Source organism: Gadus morhua, chromosome 12 (genome assembly GCF_902167405.1).
Source record: "Gadus morhua chromosome 12, gadMor3.0, whole genome shotgun sequence".
NCBI lineage: Eukaryota > Metazoa > Chordata > Actinopteri > Gadiformes > Gadidae > Gadus > Gadus morhua.
Genome location: NC_044059.1, coordinates 13,355,660 through 13,371,181, shown reverse-complemented (window position 1 = coordinate 13,371,181; position 15,522 = coordinate 13,355,660). Strand labels below are relative to the sequence as shown.

General features: G+C 45.4%; 2 protein-coding genes and 1 long non-coding RNA gene across 3 annotated transcripts in view; all 3 read right to left on the bottom strand.

The window, feature by feature from the left end:
• The window catches only part of ephx4 (epoxide hydrolase 4), a 15,399-nt gene extending 12,617 nt beyond the window's left edge, over positions 1 to 2,782 (bottom strand). Inside the window, exons 1-2 of the mRNA XM_030372157.1 lie at positions 2,134 to 2,782; positions 521 to 606 (exon numbers count right to left, since the gene is read on the bottom strand). Of these exons, the coding sequence (XP_030228017.1) occupies positions 521 to 606; positions 2,134 to 2,379 (332 nt within the window). The 5' untranslated portion in view covers positions 2,380 to 2,782. The remainder of the gene's footprint in view (positions 1 to 520; positions 607 to 2,133) is intronic.
• Positions 2,783 to 4,177: 1,395 nt separating this feature from the next.
• Positions 4,178 to 11,605, bottom strand: LOC115555880 (NLR family CARD domain-containing protein 3-like). Its single transcript, XM_030372924.1, has 7 exons — positions 11,581 to 11,605; positions 10,406 to 10,576; positions 7,418 to 8,403; positions 6,845 to 7,306; positions 6,084 to 6,184; positions 5,726 to 5,958; positions 4,178 to 5,351 (listed from the first exon to the last, which is right to left on the bottom strand). The coding sequence occupies exons 1-7, from the start codon at positions 11,603 to 11,605 to the stop codon at positions 4,717 to 4,719; spliced, it is 2,613 nt and encodes an 870-aa protein (XP_030228784.1). The 3' UTR covers positions 4,178 to 4,716.
• A 2,385-nt stretch (positions 11,606 to 13,990) lies between these two features.
• Positions 13,991 to 15,264, bottom strand: LOC115555357 (uncharacterized). Its single transcript, XR_003978867.1, has 2 exons — positions 15,036 to 15,264; positions 13,991 to 14,820 (listed from the first exon to the last, which is right to left on the bottom strand). It is a non-coding gene; the product is annotated as an uncharacterized LOC115555357 (long non-coding RNA).
• Positions 15,265 to 15,522: the final 258 nt, after the last annotated feature.

Genomic DNA, 15,522 nt, shown 5'->3' with positions numbered 1-15,522 from the left:
TGGGGGTCTCCCGACTGAATGGGGGTCTCCCGACTGAGTGGGGGTCCCCCGACTGAATGGGGGTCTCCCGACTGAGTGGGGCTCTCCCGACTGAGTGGGGGTCCAAAGACTGAGTGGGGGTCCCCCGACTGAGTGTGGGTCCCCCGACTGAGTGGGGGTCCCCAGACTGAGTGGGGCTCTCCCGACTGAGTGGGGCTCTCCCGACTGAGTGGGGGTCTCCCGACTGAGTGGGGGTCCCCAGACTGAGTGGGGGTCTCCCGACTGAGTGGGGGTCTCCCGACTGAGTGGGGGTCCCCAGACTGAGTGGGGGTCTCCCGACTGAGTGGGGGTCCCCCGACTGAATGGGGGTCCCCAGACTGAGTGGGGGTCCCCAGACTGAGTGGGGGTCCCCAGATAAGGAACATGAACTGGTACGCCCTTCAGTTCCAAGGAACACATTGAATGTTTATGGAGACAATGTGGAGACAATGGAGGTCAGATGACGACTCGAGAGCTTCTCTGCGTGTGACCTTTGACCTACCAGAACTCTGGGAAGCCGTGGAGGAACAGCATGAGGGGTTTCCCCCGTTCACCAGCCGCCACATAGTGGAACCTCAGACCGGACTCCTGCAGAGAGAGAGAGAGAGAGAGAGAGGGTTAGAGAGAGAGAGAGAGAGAGAGAGAGAGAGAGAGAGAGAGAGAGAGAGAGAGAGAGAGAGAGAGAGAGAGAGAGAGAGAGAGAGAGAGAGAGAGAGAGGGTTAGAGAGAGAGAGAGACCACCAGCCGCCACAGAGTGGAACCTCAGACCGGACTCCTGCAGAGAGAGAGAGAGGGTGATGAGAGAGAGAGAGAGAGAGAGAGAGAGAGAGAGAGAGAGAGAGAGAGAGAGAGAGAGAGAGAGAGAGAGAGAGAGAGAGAGAGAGAGAGAGAGAGGGAGGGAGAGGGAGAGGGAGAGAGAGAGGGAGAGAGAGAGAGAGAGAGAGAGAGAGAGAGAGAGAGAGAGAGAGGGAGGGAGAGGGAGGGTTAGAGAGAGAGAGAGAGAGAGAGAGAGAGGGAGAGAGAGAGAGAGACAGAGACAGAGACAGAGACAGAGACAGAGAGAGAGGGTTAGAGAGAGAGAGAGAGAGAGAGAGAGAGAGAGAGAGAGAGAGAGAGAGAGAGAGAGAGAGAGAGAGAGAGAGAGAGGGAGGGGGAGAGGGAGAGGGAGAGAGAGAGAGAGAGAGAGAGAGAGAGAGAGAGAGAGAGGGTTAGAGAGAGAGAGAGAGAGAGAGAGAGAGAGAGAGAGAGAGAGAGAGAGAGAGAGAGAGAGAGAGAGAGAGAGAGAGAGAGAGAGAGAGAGAGAGAGAGAGAGAGAGAGAGAGAGAGAGAGAGAGAGAGAGGGTTAGAGAGAGAGAGAGAGAGAGAGAGAGCTAGACAGATAGGGACAGAGAGGGAGAGAAAAAGAGAGAGAGGGAGAGGTTCTATCGTATCAGTTCTATATTGTAGGTTCTATCGTATCAGTTCTATATTGTAGGTTCTATCGTATCAGTTCTATATTGTAGGTTCTATCATATCAGTACTATACTGTAGGTTTTATCGTGTCAGTTCTATACTGTAGGTTCTATTGTATCGGCTCTATACTGCTTGCAGTGTCCCTCAGCGCGGCCGGAGACCAGACGTGCTCTGAGTATCAATCCCCCCCAGCACACAAACACACACACACACACACACCTCCATACCAAGAGGCTGTCCTACACACAGCCTCAGTCCCTTCAGTATCACGTCTCCAGCGTATCACATACCTTTTCCCTCACATAGCATAACGTGTCTTACCTTTATCCTAACATACCATAACGTGTCTTATCTTTATCACAACATAACATAGCATTACCTTTATCCTAACATAACGTGTCTTACCTTTATCCTAACGTAACGTGTCTTTTCTGTGTCCTAACATAGCATAACATAAACTTTCTCCCAACATAACCTGTCTTACCTTTATAACGTTACCTTTTTCCTAACAGAACATAACATTACCTTTACCCTATAATAACGTGTCTTTATTGTGTCCTACAATAACATAACGTTACCTTTATCCTAACATAACATAGCATAATGTTACCTTAACCCTATCATAACGTGCCTTACCTTTGTCCTAACATAACTTAAGGTTACCTTTATCCGGACGTAGCAGTGGGTCCCGAGCGACGTGTCGTTGAGGCAGGCCGGCGGGGGGTCGCCCCGGACGCCCCACTGGAAGGTGCCGCTGGGTCTGAGCAGGACGCTCCACCAGAGGCGCAGCAGGGCGGCGGCGGCGCACAGCAGGGAGGCGCCGTAGACCAGGGACCAGTAGCCCAGCGCCCGCACCCGGAGCGGCAGGCTGCTGAGGAACGACACCAGGTTGGGGACGACCCTGGCCATCTTTACATTGCAAAAATAAATAAATAATAATAATCCTAAATCGACGGAGGTCCGGTTGTCAGATCGGGTATAGCTGGTGGCTCTACCCGGGGAACGGGCTGCTATTGTGGGGTGGGAGTGGTCGTGGTGTCGGCGAAACGGGCAGACGATGGATGAACACGACCGTCTGCATGGGAGGATGTCGGGGAGTGATGGAGAGACGGAGGAGGAGGAGGAGAGGATGCACGCCTGCGTGGATGGAGGAGGGATGCTTGGGGGGAGGGGGGCAATTTGGGAGAACGAGAGCACACCACACACACCACACAATAACCAGTCCACCTGGCGGTGTCTCCTATAACAACCAGTCCACCGCCGCGGTCTCTGTGTGTCTCCGTCACCCTGATCCTGTTGGCCAGAAGTTGAACTGCACCGAGGTGGATTCACCGCCCCCTAGTGGCTCCACACGCAATAACAGAGTCCTAAAACATGGCTTTATAATCAGCCTCATGTCTTGCTATTGACTCTTTTATCAGACGCGTTCATCCAAAGCTACTCAGTGAATACAGACACGTAGGCGCTGGATGTATGGTGCTGTGGGTGCTGCAGCACTCCCTGCTGGCTGAGAGGGGAAACGCCTCTGAAAAAATATTATTATATTATATTATATTATTATTATATTATTACATTTCTGATTGATATATGAATGTTAAGGCACTAACTAAGCATAATATAGTATTTACACACGAGAACATTCAGTGGATCCACTGAGTTGTTTACCTCCATTATGCTTTATTAACCAGTAAAACAGAAAAAGAGCCCCTTACATGAACACAATAAACACAAGGGCTCAAACAATAGAAGCAGCAGACATTAATTATACACAGGTCTGCACATATCTTTAATAACTGAACATGTTCTGCTGATGGGTTGTTCCCAATAGAACACAAGGAATCAGTTTAAAGTGATTCACAACATGATCTAGCTTTTCATAGAGAACACATACATAATGAAGACTAAATCTGCTTTAAATCAGGTTCCATGTTATGCTCATCAAAATATAAACTGATATCAGAGATATCAGAGGAAATTGATTTACCATCAGTAGATATTTCAAATTAAAAAAGTACAATGGTAAAACCTGCCTAGTTAACCTGATGGAAGATCTTAAAAGTCTCTTCTTTTCATGGTGTTTCATGCCAAACTTTTCAGCAGCTCAATAAAATGGAGCATTTGGCTGATATTTGAGCATGTCTAACCCAGTGGCGTCAATAGGCTGTATTAATCTGGGCTAAAGCCCCGGATATTATTTAATTAGCCCCGAATATAATGTTGGGGTAAAAAGTATATATATATATTTATAAGTAGCCTAGTCCAGATAGTCCTTCTGGCCAGAGAATAAACAGTTTAAAAACATAACCAGACTGTTTACCACCTCAAGCGGTAAATGAATCTATCCTATCCCCAGTCAGATCCTCATATACATATATTATATATTATATATATATATATATATATTATATATATATATATATATATATATATATATATATATATATAAAAAATATATATATATATATTATATATATATATATATATATATACATGTAGGGTTAATGTATTATCCCTTATACACGCCGGCCATTATCGGGAAAATAAGCCCCAACAGGACGAACAGGACACCAACGCTCAGCGGAGGTGTCTTGCTTCGCCCTAAAGGGGCTTGTTTTCGATAATGACCGGTGACGTTCTATACATTATCCCGCTTATTACACGGCTACTTGCCAAAACAAAAAAATAACTTCACATGGTGTGTCTTTTTACATTTATTTGTTACCATCAGCATTCGTAGTGTTGATCAGCAGAGAAATAGTCTGCCAAAGACGTTGACGACGCTTAGTGAGTGATACCAAAGACGTCGTTAGAGGCAAAAAGCTCTTTGTTTTCCTCGACAGTGGTCAATTATACTCAGCAACCGGTGAATTATCAAATATAAATCACAGCCGGAAGTTGTGAAGGACCCATGTAAGTGAACGGAGCGTTCCATGGTGTTGAGAAGACCCGTGTAATAAATATATATAAGGTCTGTCTCACTTGAATTAATTTTACTCTGAAATAATTTGAATGGAACTTTAGATGCTTGGGGATAAGCAGCACAGCAGACAGGTAGCTATTTAAAGCTATGATTAACTGCGTATTTTGTTGATTCAGGTAAAGCATCCTGAAAAATGTGCATGCACAATAAAGCATACAAAAAAAATTGCGGCGCGCTACGCACACATTTTTGTTTTCCCTCTGGGCTATGCCCCGGATGTTTATGAAACCTAGAAAAAACCCTTGTCCAACCTATCATAAACGTTCTTATTTATTTTTATTCCTTGGGAAACTTCTTAGTTTTACTGAAGCAAAGCCACCCCCTAACCAAAACGCAGGGCGGAGTTCCTCCTGGGTGAAGGTTTCCTGGAAGGTGTGGATGTGTTTCAGTGTGTCTGAGGACCCTCCTTCACCTGGGGACACTCCGTAGAAGGACAGAGTGCCAGCAGGCCGGTCCAGATACACTCCTACTCTGTGAGTGTCAGCATGGCCGAAACATCGGAATAATCCTTGATATGAGATTGAGGCATGGTAACCCTCACCATCACAATAAAGTCTCCAGGACTTGCTGTCATCACCCTCTCCTCTCCTTGTGATTCCTTTCTTTGTCACTCCAATCTCAACACATCCTTCCCACTTTACCTCCCAGTAACAGCGGTCAGAAAAACACCCTCTACACAACACTGGGTCTTCAGAGATGTGTCTCCTGTCTCTTGGTGCCGCACGTCTGCCCGACGAGCCGACCCGCACCCGCCGGTGGGAATGCGGCCTAACCCATTTCACCTCCCTGTTGCGCGTCACCTTTCTGTTGCGCATCACCTTTCTGTTGCGCATCACCTTTCTGTTGCCCTTGGACAGAAAGAGGTTTTTGTGGGCTGATCTTGGGTCCAGTGTGAGTTCACAGGCATCTACCGGGAGAACAAGACATGATGAGCTGCTGAACACCGAATCGCACTGATGAGGTCGTCAAATAGGAGTCATTCAGATAAAGTGGAAGTGATGTGTATCAGCAGGTTTTCTCCCTTCCCCACAGAGGAGATGTCTGTGAGTGAGTGTGTAGTCTTTACATCTATGGCAGGTGTAAGTTTGTATCAAACTAAAGAAACACTTACACTTCTTTACACCTGATTTCAGCCTCCACACACCACCGTGCTCCACACTGGGGGGGAAACAAAGTGAGAGCAGCATGTTGAAACATTCACCTTCATCATCTTCTGTCTAATCACTTTATACACAACATGAGTAACAGCTGCCTCTTCAAACCACTTCATCTAGCAGTGGGATGTATCCTTGAAGGAGACTTTGTTCCTGAGGGGTGAGCTGTCCTCTCCATACCTGAGAGTGTCCAGTCTCCAGAGTGGATCCCCCAGTCCAGCAGAGAGCAGCGCAGCTCCTGAGTCTCCTGGGTGATTGTAGCTCAGGTCCAGCTCTTTCAGATGGGAGGGGTTAGAGCTCAGAGCTGAGGCCAGAGAAGCACAGCCCTTCTTTGTGATCAGGCAGCCAGACAAGCTACACGCACGCACACGCACACACACACACACACACACACACACACACACGGGTGTGAATGATTGATTTTATGGATGTGAATCTGTTAAATGTCTTCTGAAATGTAACTTGTAGTGTAAACTCACCTGAGAGATTCCAGTGTACAGTGTGGACTCCCCAGTCCAGCAGAGAGCAGCTTCACTCCTGAATCCGTCAGATCATTGGTACTCAGGTCCAGCTCTCTCAGACTAGAGGAGGTGGAGCTGAGAACTGAGGCCAGAGCTTCACAGCATCTCTCTGACAGATGACAGTCATTCAGCCTTAACACAAAATAAACAGAACATATTAGGAACTGTGTTTAAAATAACTTGCATCTTTTACTTTTAACATAATGAAAGACTTTTGTTGAAATGTTTTAGAAAACTAAAACATTTAACTAATGTTTTAGTTTATCTAATATTTTAAAAATGAGATCCTTAAATGCTGATTATTTATTTGGTGTCAAATGTTAAATTGTTGTTTAGTAGTGTTTGAAAACGTTTTCTTTTGCAATATTTGTTCAATATTGCAGTATTAAATTTATTGTGTAATGTGTATTGTAATACATGTTATTAGTGAACCTACAGAGATGCTTTGTTTATTGAATTATAATACTCTAGTGTTATATATATTGTGTTGAGTGTATTGTATTATGCTATTAGTGGACATAAGTCGTATAGTGATTTTTTGCATGTTATTCTAACTTTTGTATTCTAGTATTATGTATATTGTGTTGTGTGTATTGTAATATATGTTACTAGTGAACCTACAGAGATTTTTTTTGTATTACTTTAACTTTTAAATTCTAGTATTATGTATATTATGTGGTGTATTGTAATACATTTTATTAGTGAACCTACAGAGATGTTTTGGAGGCTTTGACCACTGGCAGCAGCCTCAGAAGACCCTCCTCTGAAGCAGAATATTTCTTCAGGTCAAACACTTCCAGCTCCTCTTCTGATGACAGTAAGATGAAGACCAGAGCTGACCACTGAGCAGGAGAGAGTGTTCTTCTGGAGAGACTTCCTAATGTCAGAAGATGTTGGATCTCCTCCACTAGAGAATGGTCGTTCAACTCAGTCAGACAGTGGATCAGATTGATGCTTCTCTCTGGAGAGAGGTCTCCATTCATCTTCTCCTTGATATAACAGACTGTTTGTTGATTTATGTGTGAGCTACTTCCTGTCAGTGCCAGCAGACCTTGTTTTATCCAAGGGGTCAGTGATCTCATTCCTGTCCTTCCCAGCAGACCTCGTAGTAGATTCTGATTGGTCTCCAGAGAGAGGCCCAGGAGGAAGCGGAGGAACAAGTCCAGGTGTCCGTTCTCACTCTGTAAGGCCTTGTCCACAGCACTCTGGTAGAGGGTGAGTGTATCTTTCCTGGAGGTTGGTGGTTCCTCTGAGAGCAGATTGACACCAGTATTGATCAAGGACTGGGAAACATGAAAGGCAGCCAGAAACTCCTGGATGCTCAGATGGACAAAGCAGAACACCTTGTCCTGGCCCAGCCCACACTCCTCTATAAAAATCTGGGTGAACACTCCTGAGTCTACTGAGGCTCTTCTGACATCGATGCCACACTCTGTCAGGTCTTCCTCATAGAAGATCAGTTTGCCTTTCTCCAGCTGGTCGAAAGCCAGTTTTCCCAGAGAAACAATGATCTCCCTTCCTTCTGAACTCCAGTGTGGATCTGTTTCAGCTCTCCCATGGTACTTCCTGTCCCCCTGTATGGACTGAACCCTCAGATAGTTAATGTACATCTGAGTCTTGGGAATATTTTTTCTTCTCTGGGATGTTTTGAAGAAGTCCTCCAGAACTGTAGCAGTGATCCAACAGAAGACTGGGATGTGACACATGATGTGGAGGCTTCGTGATATCTTGATGTGGGAGATGATTGTCCTGGCCAGATTCTCCTCCCCGAATCTCTTCCTGAAGTACTCCTCCTTCTGTGGGTCGGTGAACCCCCTCACCTCTGTTACCATGCCAACATACTTAGCAGGGATCTGATTGGCTGCCGCAGGGCGTGTGGTTATCCAGATGCGAGCGGAGGGAAGCAGGTCGCCCCTGATGAGGTTTGTCAGCAGCACGTCCACCGAGGTGGACTCTGTGACATCAGTCAACATCGGGTTCCTCTGGAAGTCCAGAGGAAGTCGACACTCATCCAGTCCATCCAAGATGAAGACAACTTGGAACTGGTCATATCTGCAGATTCCTGCTGCTTTGGTCTCATTAAAGAAGTGATGAAGAAGTTCCACCAAGCTAAACTCTTTCTCTTTCACTAAATTCAGCTCTCTGAAAGTGAACAGAAATGTAAAGTGTATGTCGTGGTTGGCTTTGCCTTCAGACCAGTCCAGAGTGAACTTGTGCGTTAAGACGGTCTTACCAATGCCGGCCACTCCAGTTGTCATTATTGTTCTGATTGGTTGATCTTTTCCAGGTAAGAGTTTAAAGATGTCTTCACATTTGATCTGTGTTATCTCCTTAGCTGGTTTCCTGGAAGCTGTTTCAATTAGTCTGACCTCATGTTCCTTGTTGACTTCTCCACTGCCTCTCTCTGTGATGAAGAGCTCTGTGTAGAAGTCATTCAGAGGTGTTGAATGTCCTGCTTTAGCGATTCCCTCAAACATACACCTGAACTTCTCCTTCAAATGAGACTTGATGTTATGTTGGCACTCGACAGCCGCCGATCCTATTTGAGGAATTAACAGAAGACATCAGTTTGTGGAAGGTGACCTAATTGGACACATATTTCCTCTTAAATGATCAACTTCATGATTTTTAGAGGCTTCATTATTTGTGGTCGGAGAAGCCGGTCGTGAAAAGGACTGCATGTTACAGATTCAAGATGTTCAGGTTAATTCTGTTCTTTACACAGCGATATCATTGGTCTAATGATAGTATTAAATGATGGTGAATCAGTCAGTACGTTTACATGCACATCTTAATCCGATTACAGCCACAGTTCGACTATGCTTCTTAATTGGACAATCGCAATTGTCTGAGTTTACATGGCGGTGAGAAAATCGATTCATTAGCCAAAGCACGTCATACCCCGGTACGATAGGTGGCGCTGTACCCAATTCATCTAGTCAGGTAGTAGAGCCGCCGGCTGACCTCTTTACTTCACCAGCAACAACAAACTCATGCGGCATTCGAGAAACAAGGCGTACGAAGAGCAAGACGAAGCTGAATTCTTCTACATTTTGTATGTGATGTACATGATAATTACACAAAATAGATGCACAATCGAATGTTCTAGGCGTCTTAATCCGACTATGAGAAACCCAATTTGTTCCGATTTTTTGCCAGACTAAGGTGTATACAAGCATCTTAAAAATCCAATTAAAGTCGGACTAACCTAATGACCCAGAACTAACCCAGATTGGTGACTTGCTGTACTGATGTGACAAGATAGTTTTGCATCTCTTCCGCTGACGTATTCTGCTGTTGATCTGCAGTTTAATATAGTTTAAAATTATTTAACCTGATACCCCCACAATAACCCTACATATCTGGATCAAACCATTTAACCTGATGCCCCCACAATAACCCTACAGATATGGATCGAACCATTTAACCTGATACCCGCAATAACCCGAGATATCTGGATCAAACCATTTAACCTGATGCCACCACAAGGACCCGACATATCTGGATCAAACCATTTTCCCCAAAGAGGGAAGATATCCTGACATTAGGGCTTTTTACACTACCAAGCCGGTTTGGTCGCGGCTTGGCACGCCCGGCAATTTCACTGCCTTGCCTGTGTAAAACTGAGGGCGTGAAATCCCCGGTCGTCACGGAGCGGGCTGTCTTGGTTCACTGGAGAAGGCAGGGCAGCGCACGGAGAGTAGACCTCATTAGAATAATTCGCATACAAAGAATGTTTAAACATTTTTATGATTCAAGAGACTCGCATGCAAAAATGAGTATGCATCTGAGTGTAGGCTAAAAACGCGATTAACTATTTCAGAGAGCAAAAATGGCAACATATTCTTTATTTTGCTGACAACATGCTTTTTATCCATAGGATGAAAAACGTCTTTCACGTTGATTGCACCATCTTTCTCCGTCTTCGTTAAATGCGACTGCATCACTTCTCTCACATGATCAGCAGCTCGTGGCTTTCCCCGTCTCTCCAGTTAAAACTACTCATGTCGATATCGCTGCGTTGTCTCTGTCTTGACAACGCAGCGATACCTCTAACCAAGTCCCGCCCCTGGAACCACGGAGCCGTCGAATCGCATTTACATCAGAAAGAAACCGCCAAAGTGTGTAGGGTCCGGGAGGGTAAACTGGGCTGCTAGCTCAAGCCGGCGATTTACATCAGGCTGTGTAAATGCGGACCACGGCGAGAAAAAGGCGTGCTTAAGGCAGGCATATTTGGCAGTATAAAAAAGATTGACTCGTAAGAAATGTAGAAATCTCACCGTAGTGTGAAGGAGGCGGGGCTTGGCATTGGCTACAGACAGTGGGGCGGGGCTCGGCGTCGGCTGCAGACAGGGGGGCGGGGCTTGCCGTTGGCTGCAGACAGGGGGGCGGGGCTTGGCGTCGGCTGTGGACAGGGAGGCGGGGCGGCTCCAGCGCGGAACCCGACCCAGCTGTGGGAGGTGAGCGAGGAAGGTGTTGTGCTGACAGTGAGGTGGGGTCCTGCTTCCTAAACCTCAGTGTTAGTAGCCAGAGAGTTGCGTCACTCTCATTTTGTTAGGATAAGATATGATTCTATTCTGGCTTTCAAAATAAATATCTCGTCTGTTTTCAAAATAATAGTCTCTTACCGCCCCCTAGTGTGTCGGCCAGTTCCTCCTGGTTCATCTCCAACAGACACAGCTTTGTGATGTCCACCACTCCCTCTATGGCACGCCTCCTCTGCTCCTCCTTCTTACCATCCACCTCCTCCCCCTCCCTCTGAAGCTCTGAGCATTGTGGGTAATCTGGGAAGAGATCCCTCCAGAGCTTCTTCAGTTCCTTGTCTAGAAAAGCGTGTGCATTCTCCTCAGCCCTCTGGAACAGAACAAACATCAAGGAGAACTTTACCCTGACCTAACCGAGACATCAGAAGCATCTGTCCTGGATTCACATCCTGCTGGTCTAAAGAGTGAAGCCTGGAGACTTTTAGCACCACAAGAGGCTCTTTCTAATGTTCATGTAGAGCTCGAGTCAAATGTCTTGGTGGACAATTACACACCTTGATCCGCTCTGTTTGATGCTGCTGTAAAGACTGAGCACTAGTAACCTTTGACCTCTCCTGGTGACTGTGGAGAACACACACACACACGCAAAAACTCACACAAGAACTATCATATTTATAAATATACAGATATACTTTTTATCTTCTGTTATACAACACAGTTTATTCACTGCACATCAGTTCACATCAGTGCGTTTAGTCCAGCGTATGACTCCTTGTTTCAGAGCTCCCTCTAGAGGTGGAGAAGGGGATGACAGTGTGTGCTACCTGAGACCACAGGTGTAACAGCTACAAGCCGGGCCGTCATTGAGCGAGGTGTGAAGAAATATGAAGTTCATCAACTGAATCTACGTATGGAATATGCATTATTCAGACAGACAAACAGACAGACAGACAGTGAGATCCTCTTCCTACCTCTTAGCTTTCCTCTGGCGGCCATGTTCCCCAGACAGAGGGGTTTTAGAGGTAGGACCCCCCTCTTCTCTCTCCTCATCCATAGCAGACTGGACACCTGGACACAGACACAACTGTCTAACCCCTACCTGCTCCTTAATGACCTGTCTCTGTACTGTCCAACCCCTACCTGCTCCCTAATGACCTGTCTGTACTGTCTAACCCCTACCTGCTCCTTAATGACCTGTCTCTGTACTGTCTAACCCCTACCTGCTCCTCAATGACCTGTCTCTGTACTGTCCAACCCCTACCTGCTCCCTAATGACCTGTCTCTGTACTGTCCAACCCCTACCTGCTCCTTAATGACCTGTCTCTGTACTGTCTAACCCCTACCTGCTCCTTAAGGACCCGTCTGTACTATCTAACCCCTACCTGCTCCTTAAGGACCTGTCTCTGTACTGTCTAACCCCTACCTGCTCCTTAATGACCTGTCTCTGTACTGTCTCACCCCTACCTGCTCCCTAATGACCTGTACTTTCTAAACCCCTACCTGCTCTTTAATGACCTTCCTCTGAATCGCCAAACCCCTACCTACTCTTTAATTACCTGTATCTGAATTAACTGTCAGTCACTTTAGATAAAGAATCTGCAAAATCATTCAATAGTAAATTTGACAAATAGCCAGAAAACAGAAAACAAACCATCAACCTACTGATAAGATTCAAAGTAATGCATATTTATGATATATCACGGATCAGAGTGGGCTACAGTACCTTAGCCTTCTTCCTGCTGGGATGAAGACAGCCACACCAGACCCTCGGACTCATTACTAGGAAATTAGGAACCAACCAGTTGGACCAGTTCCCCTCCCAGTTCATAGTCCGCTCAGACTAAGCTCCTATTGGCTGCTGTTCCATGACCTCACTCAGTTATGATTTTTCACTTCATTACAATATGAACGATGGACAGAGAGCTCTGATGTCTACAAGCTCAGGCAGAGAAAAACAGAGAGACACATGATAGTTCAGACAGCATGTAGAGAGACTCAGTGACTGATGAACCCCTTCTTCACCGTAGAACCAACAGGAGCGCAATCAACAAGCAGATTAATACAGTTGAAACGTGTTTCCTGAAACTATTGATCCTTTTCTCAAGACTCACAAATTAGAGCAAAAGGTAAACTTTTGCCAAAACACAAATCTTTTGTAAAATGCATTCAGGCATTAAAACCATGTTCCCTGTTCTCCACACTGACTGCTAAAAAATACAGTCGATCTGTTTGGGCCTCATGAGGTCATGTGACATAAAGTTTATTACACAGTGGAAACATTTTACATTCTCCTTTTTTGTACTTCTTTACTGGGGTCCAAAAATGTTTACAATTTACGAGTTGCCATGAAACTAAACATTTAATATATCATCCTATAAATAGGGAATTTGCTGGGTAAACCAAACAATTACCACAATAAGGGATACTGTTCACACACGCTGTGTTGAGCTAGAATCAACACAGCAGAGTGTGTGAACAGTTCACTTGTTGTAATTTAGTCTGAACATCTAAATTGTGAGTCTTCTTGTTGGCTTGGTTTCTTCCTGTGCGTCTTCTTCTCCAGCCTACCCCACCCTTTATAGACTTGCATTCAGCGACACAAACCTTGAGTCTCATTAAAATCAGTCCAGTGTACCAATTCAGAATTCAAGGTTCAGATTCTTTATTGTCTCTTGCCATGTGCAGCAGTACAGAACTTTAGTTCCGGCTCCTCGGCCAAGCAGCAGCAGACAAGTTAAAACGTCTATATTATAAAACACAATATAAGCAAATATAAATCTCTATAGAAATAGAACAGCAGCCGTAATTATTAGCATCAAGAGCAATGGTGCAATGTGCAATTCAGCTGCTGCACATCTGTTTCTGTGGTGTCGCATGAATGAAATATAGAAACATAATTGATCCAGAACTTGTTAAGAAAGGATGACAAAATAATCAAGGGTGAATATAGTAGGATGAAATAGAAAGGATGAAAGCCACCATTGGGTGATATTAATTTTTCAAGCCAATCCCCAAAACATTGAGGTTCATGATCCAACCGTCAAAAAAGCTGAATCTTATAACGCGTCCAATGAGCTGCTGCGCCCTAATATGCCACAGGGGGGACAGCACTCGGCTGCAAATTGCGTTTCCTCCATTTTCTTATCCATAAACTTGAGATGACCAAGGCTACTAGGGATGTTTGATTAATTACCATCATTTCAAACATGAACCAAGAAAGTATAATCCTACTCGCGATGTTTGAGTTGGATTAATTACCAGTTATTTCAATATATTGACCAATTTATATATTTATACCAATTTAGACACTTGTCTATATCAAAGCCATATTTAGCCATTACATTTTCAGTCAGTTCACAATATAAATGAAGTGTTTACAAGTTTGTAGTAGCGGTAATTAAGACTTGACCTTTATTAGCAATATGGAAGTTCGATAATGTATTAATATGAGGATTATGTGAACATTGAATATACATCATGCAAATTATTCTATTACAGGAGTTTAGTTTGAGATCAGCCAAATTAAATGACCGAATAAATAACTACCCCAAATATGCGGGAAAAGTGAAAAAGGATTTAATTCACAAAAACCATTGCCAGAACCTTCATACAGATTTTGTACAAACATTTTCCCTATAAATATTTTCAAAATGTTTAAATCATTCAGAAGGGAAGAGGTATGAGTAAAGCCAGTCCTCCCGTACCAGCTCTGTCCCTGACTCTAAACCCTGACTCTGAACCCTAACACTGAACACTTTGAGGGCAAAAAGACACTCCTTCAGAGTAAAGGCTCAAGAAGACACTCCTTCAGAGTAAAGGTTCGAACCCTGGAGAAGGAGGAGCAACGGGAAGGAGTAGAGAGGAAAGTGAAGTTGTGAGGTTAGTTAGTGAGGTGAGTAAGTGACAGACGTGTGGGAAAGGCGTGTGGAAGCACACGGGTACATGTGGTGTTAAAAAGGTTAATGAGTTCATTCATCCATCAGCCTCAGAGTGCAGACTTGAAGGAGCTCAGCAGTTCTTGAGGACGAGGCTCAGATGAGATGAGGAGACGGGACCAGCAGGATGTGAGCATCAGGTGGGCTTCAGCTCTGCCCCGGACCAAACAGGATCAGGTGGGCTCAGCTCAGGCTGGTCTGCCCCGGACCAAACAGGATCAGGTGGGCTCAGCTTAGGCTGGTCTGCCCCGGACCAAACAGGATTCCATCAGCGTCCTAAAACAACAGAGGACATGGATGATGGATTATGTTCATTATTTGAACCAAAGGGACTTCATTAAGGAGCAGGCAGGCTTTAGGGCACCTTGCTCTAGGATTCATCAATGTATTCTGAAGACTTGGGCGTTAAACCCGCCACCGTTCGGCTGAGAGTTGAACACCCAATCCCGTACCCGATACTAGTCCACTAAGTTCAGTAAATGCAAACGTACCAGGAATCCTTGTTGGTAGAGCCCTGGTCGTCCTCCACCAGCTCCTCCAGCCATTGATTCCTGGTCTGGTTATGAACACAGTTAGGTCTCAGTTTTAAATCACCTGGGGACACAACACCTCCCACCTTCTGCATAGGAGGTCCACTTGTAAAATGGAGGCCAATATTTAAACCGCCTTCAATTCAACAAAGTCTACAAATAGATGTTTTGAGTGATGCATCAACTACGGTCATAACGGCACTAGTAACAAATGGCTCCCATGACCCTACGACGTTACCCCAGTATGAAGGACCTCATTATACAGCTTGGGCCCAGAACCATCATCTGAAGATAAAACCCTCCTCCAGTGACCAGCCCCCAGCCCCCATAAGATCCCGGGGGTTTCAGTGTTCAGATGAACGTGGTGAAGGTTACCCTCTGGTCCTTCGGCAGCCCAGCCTCCGGCCTCCAGCAGCCCAGCCTCCGGCCTCCAGCAGCCCAGCCTCCG

Excerpts from the sequence above, each read along its gene's own strand:
- LOC115555880 (XM_030372924.1), bottom strand. The coding sequence starts at position 11,605 with ATGGCCGCCAGAGGAAAGCTAAGAG. Across the intron at positions 6,185-6,844 it reads CAGTGGTCAAAGCCTCCAAA|CTGAGAGAGCTGGACCTGAG; the intron begins ACATCTCTGTAG and ends ACCTCCTCTAGT. Across the intron at positions 5,352-5,725 it reads CTTCAAGGATACATCCCACT|GTGAACTCACACTGGACCCA; the intron begins GCTAGATGAAGT and ends CGGTAGATGCCT.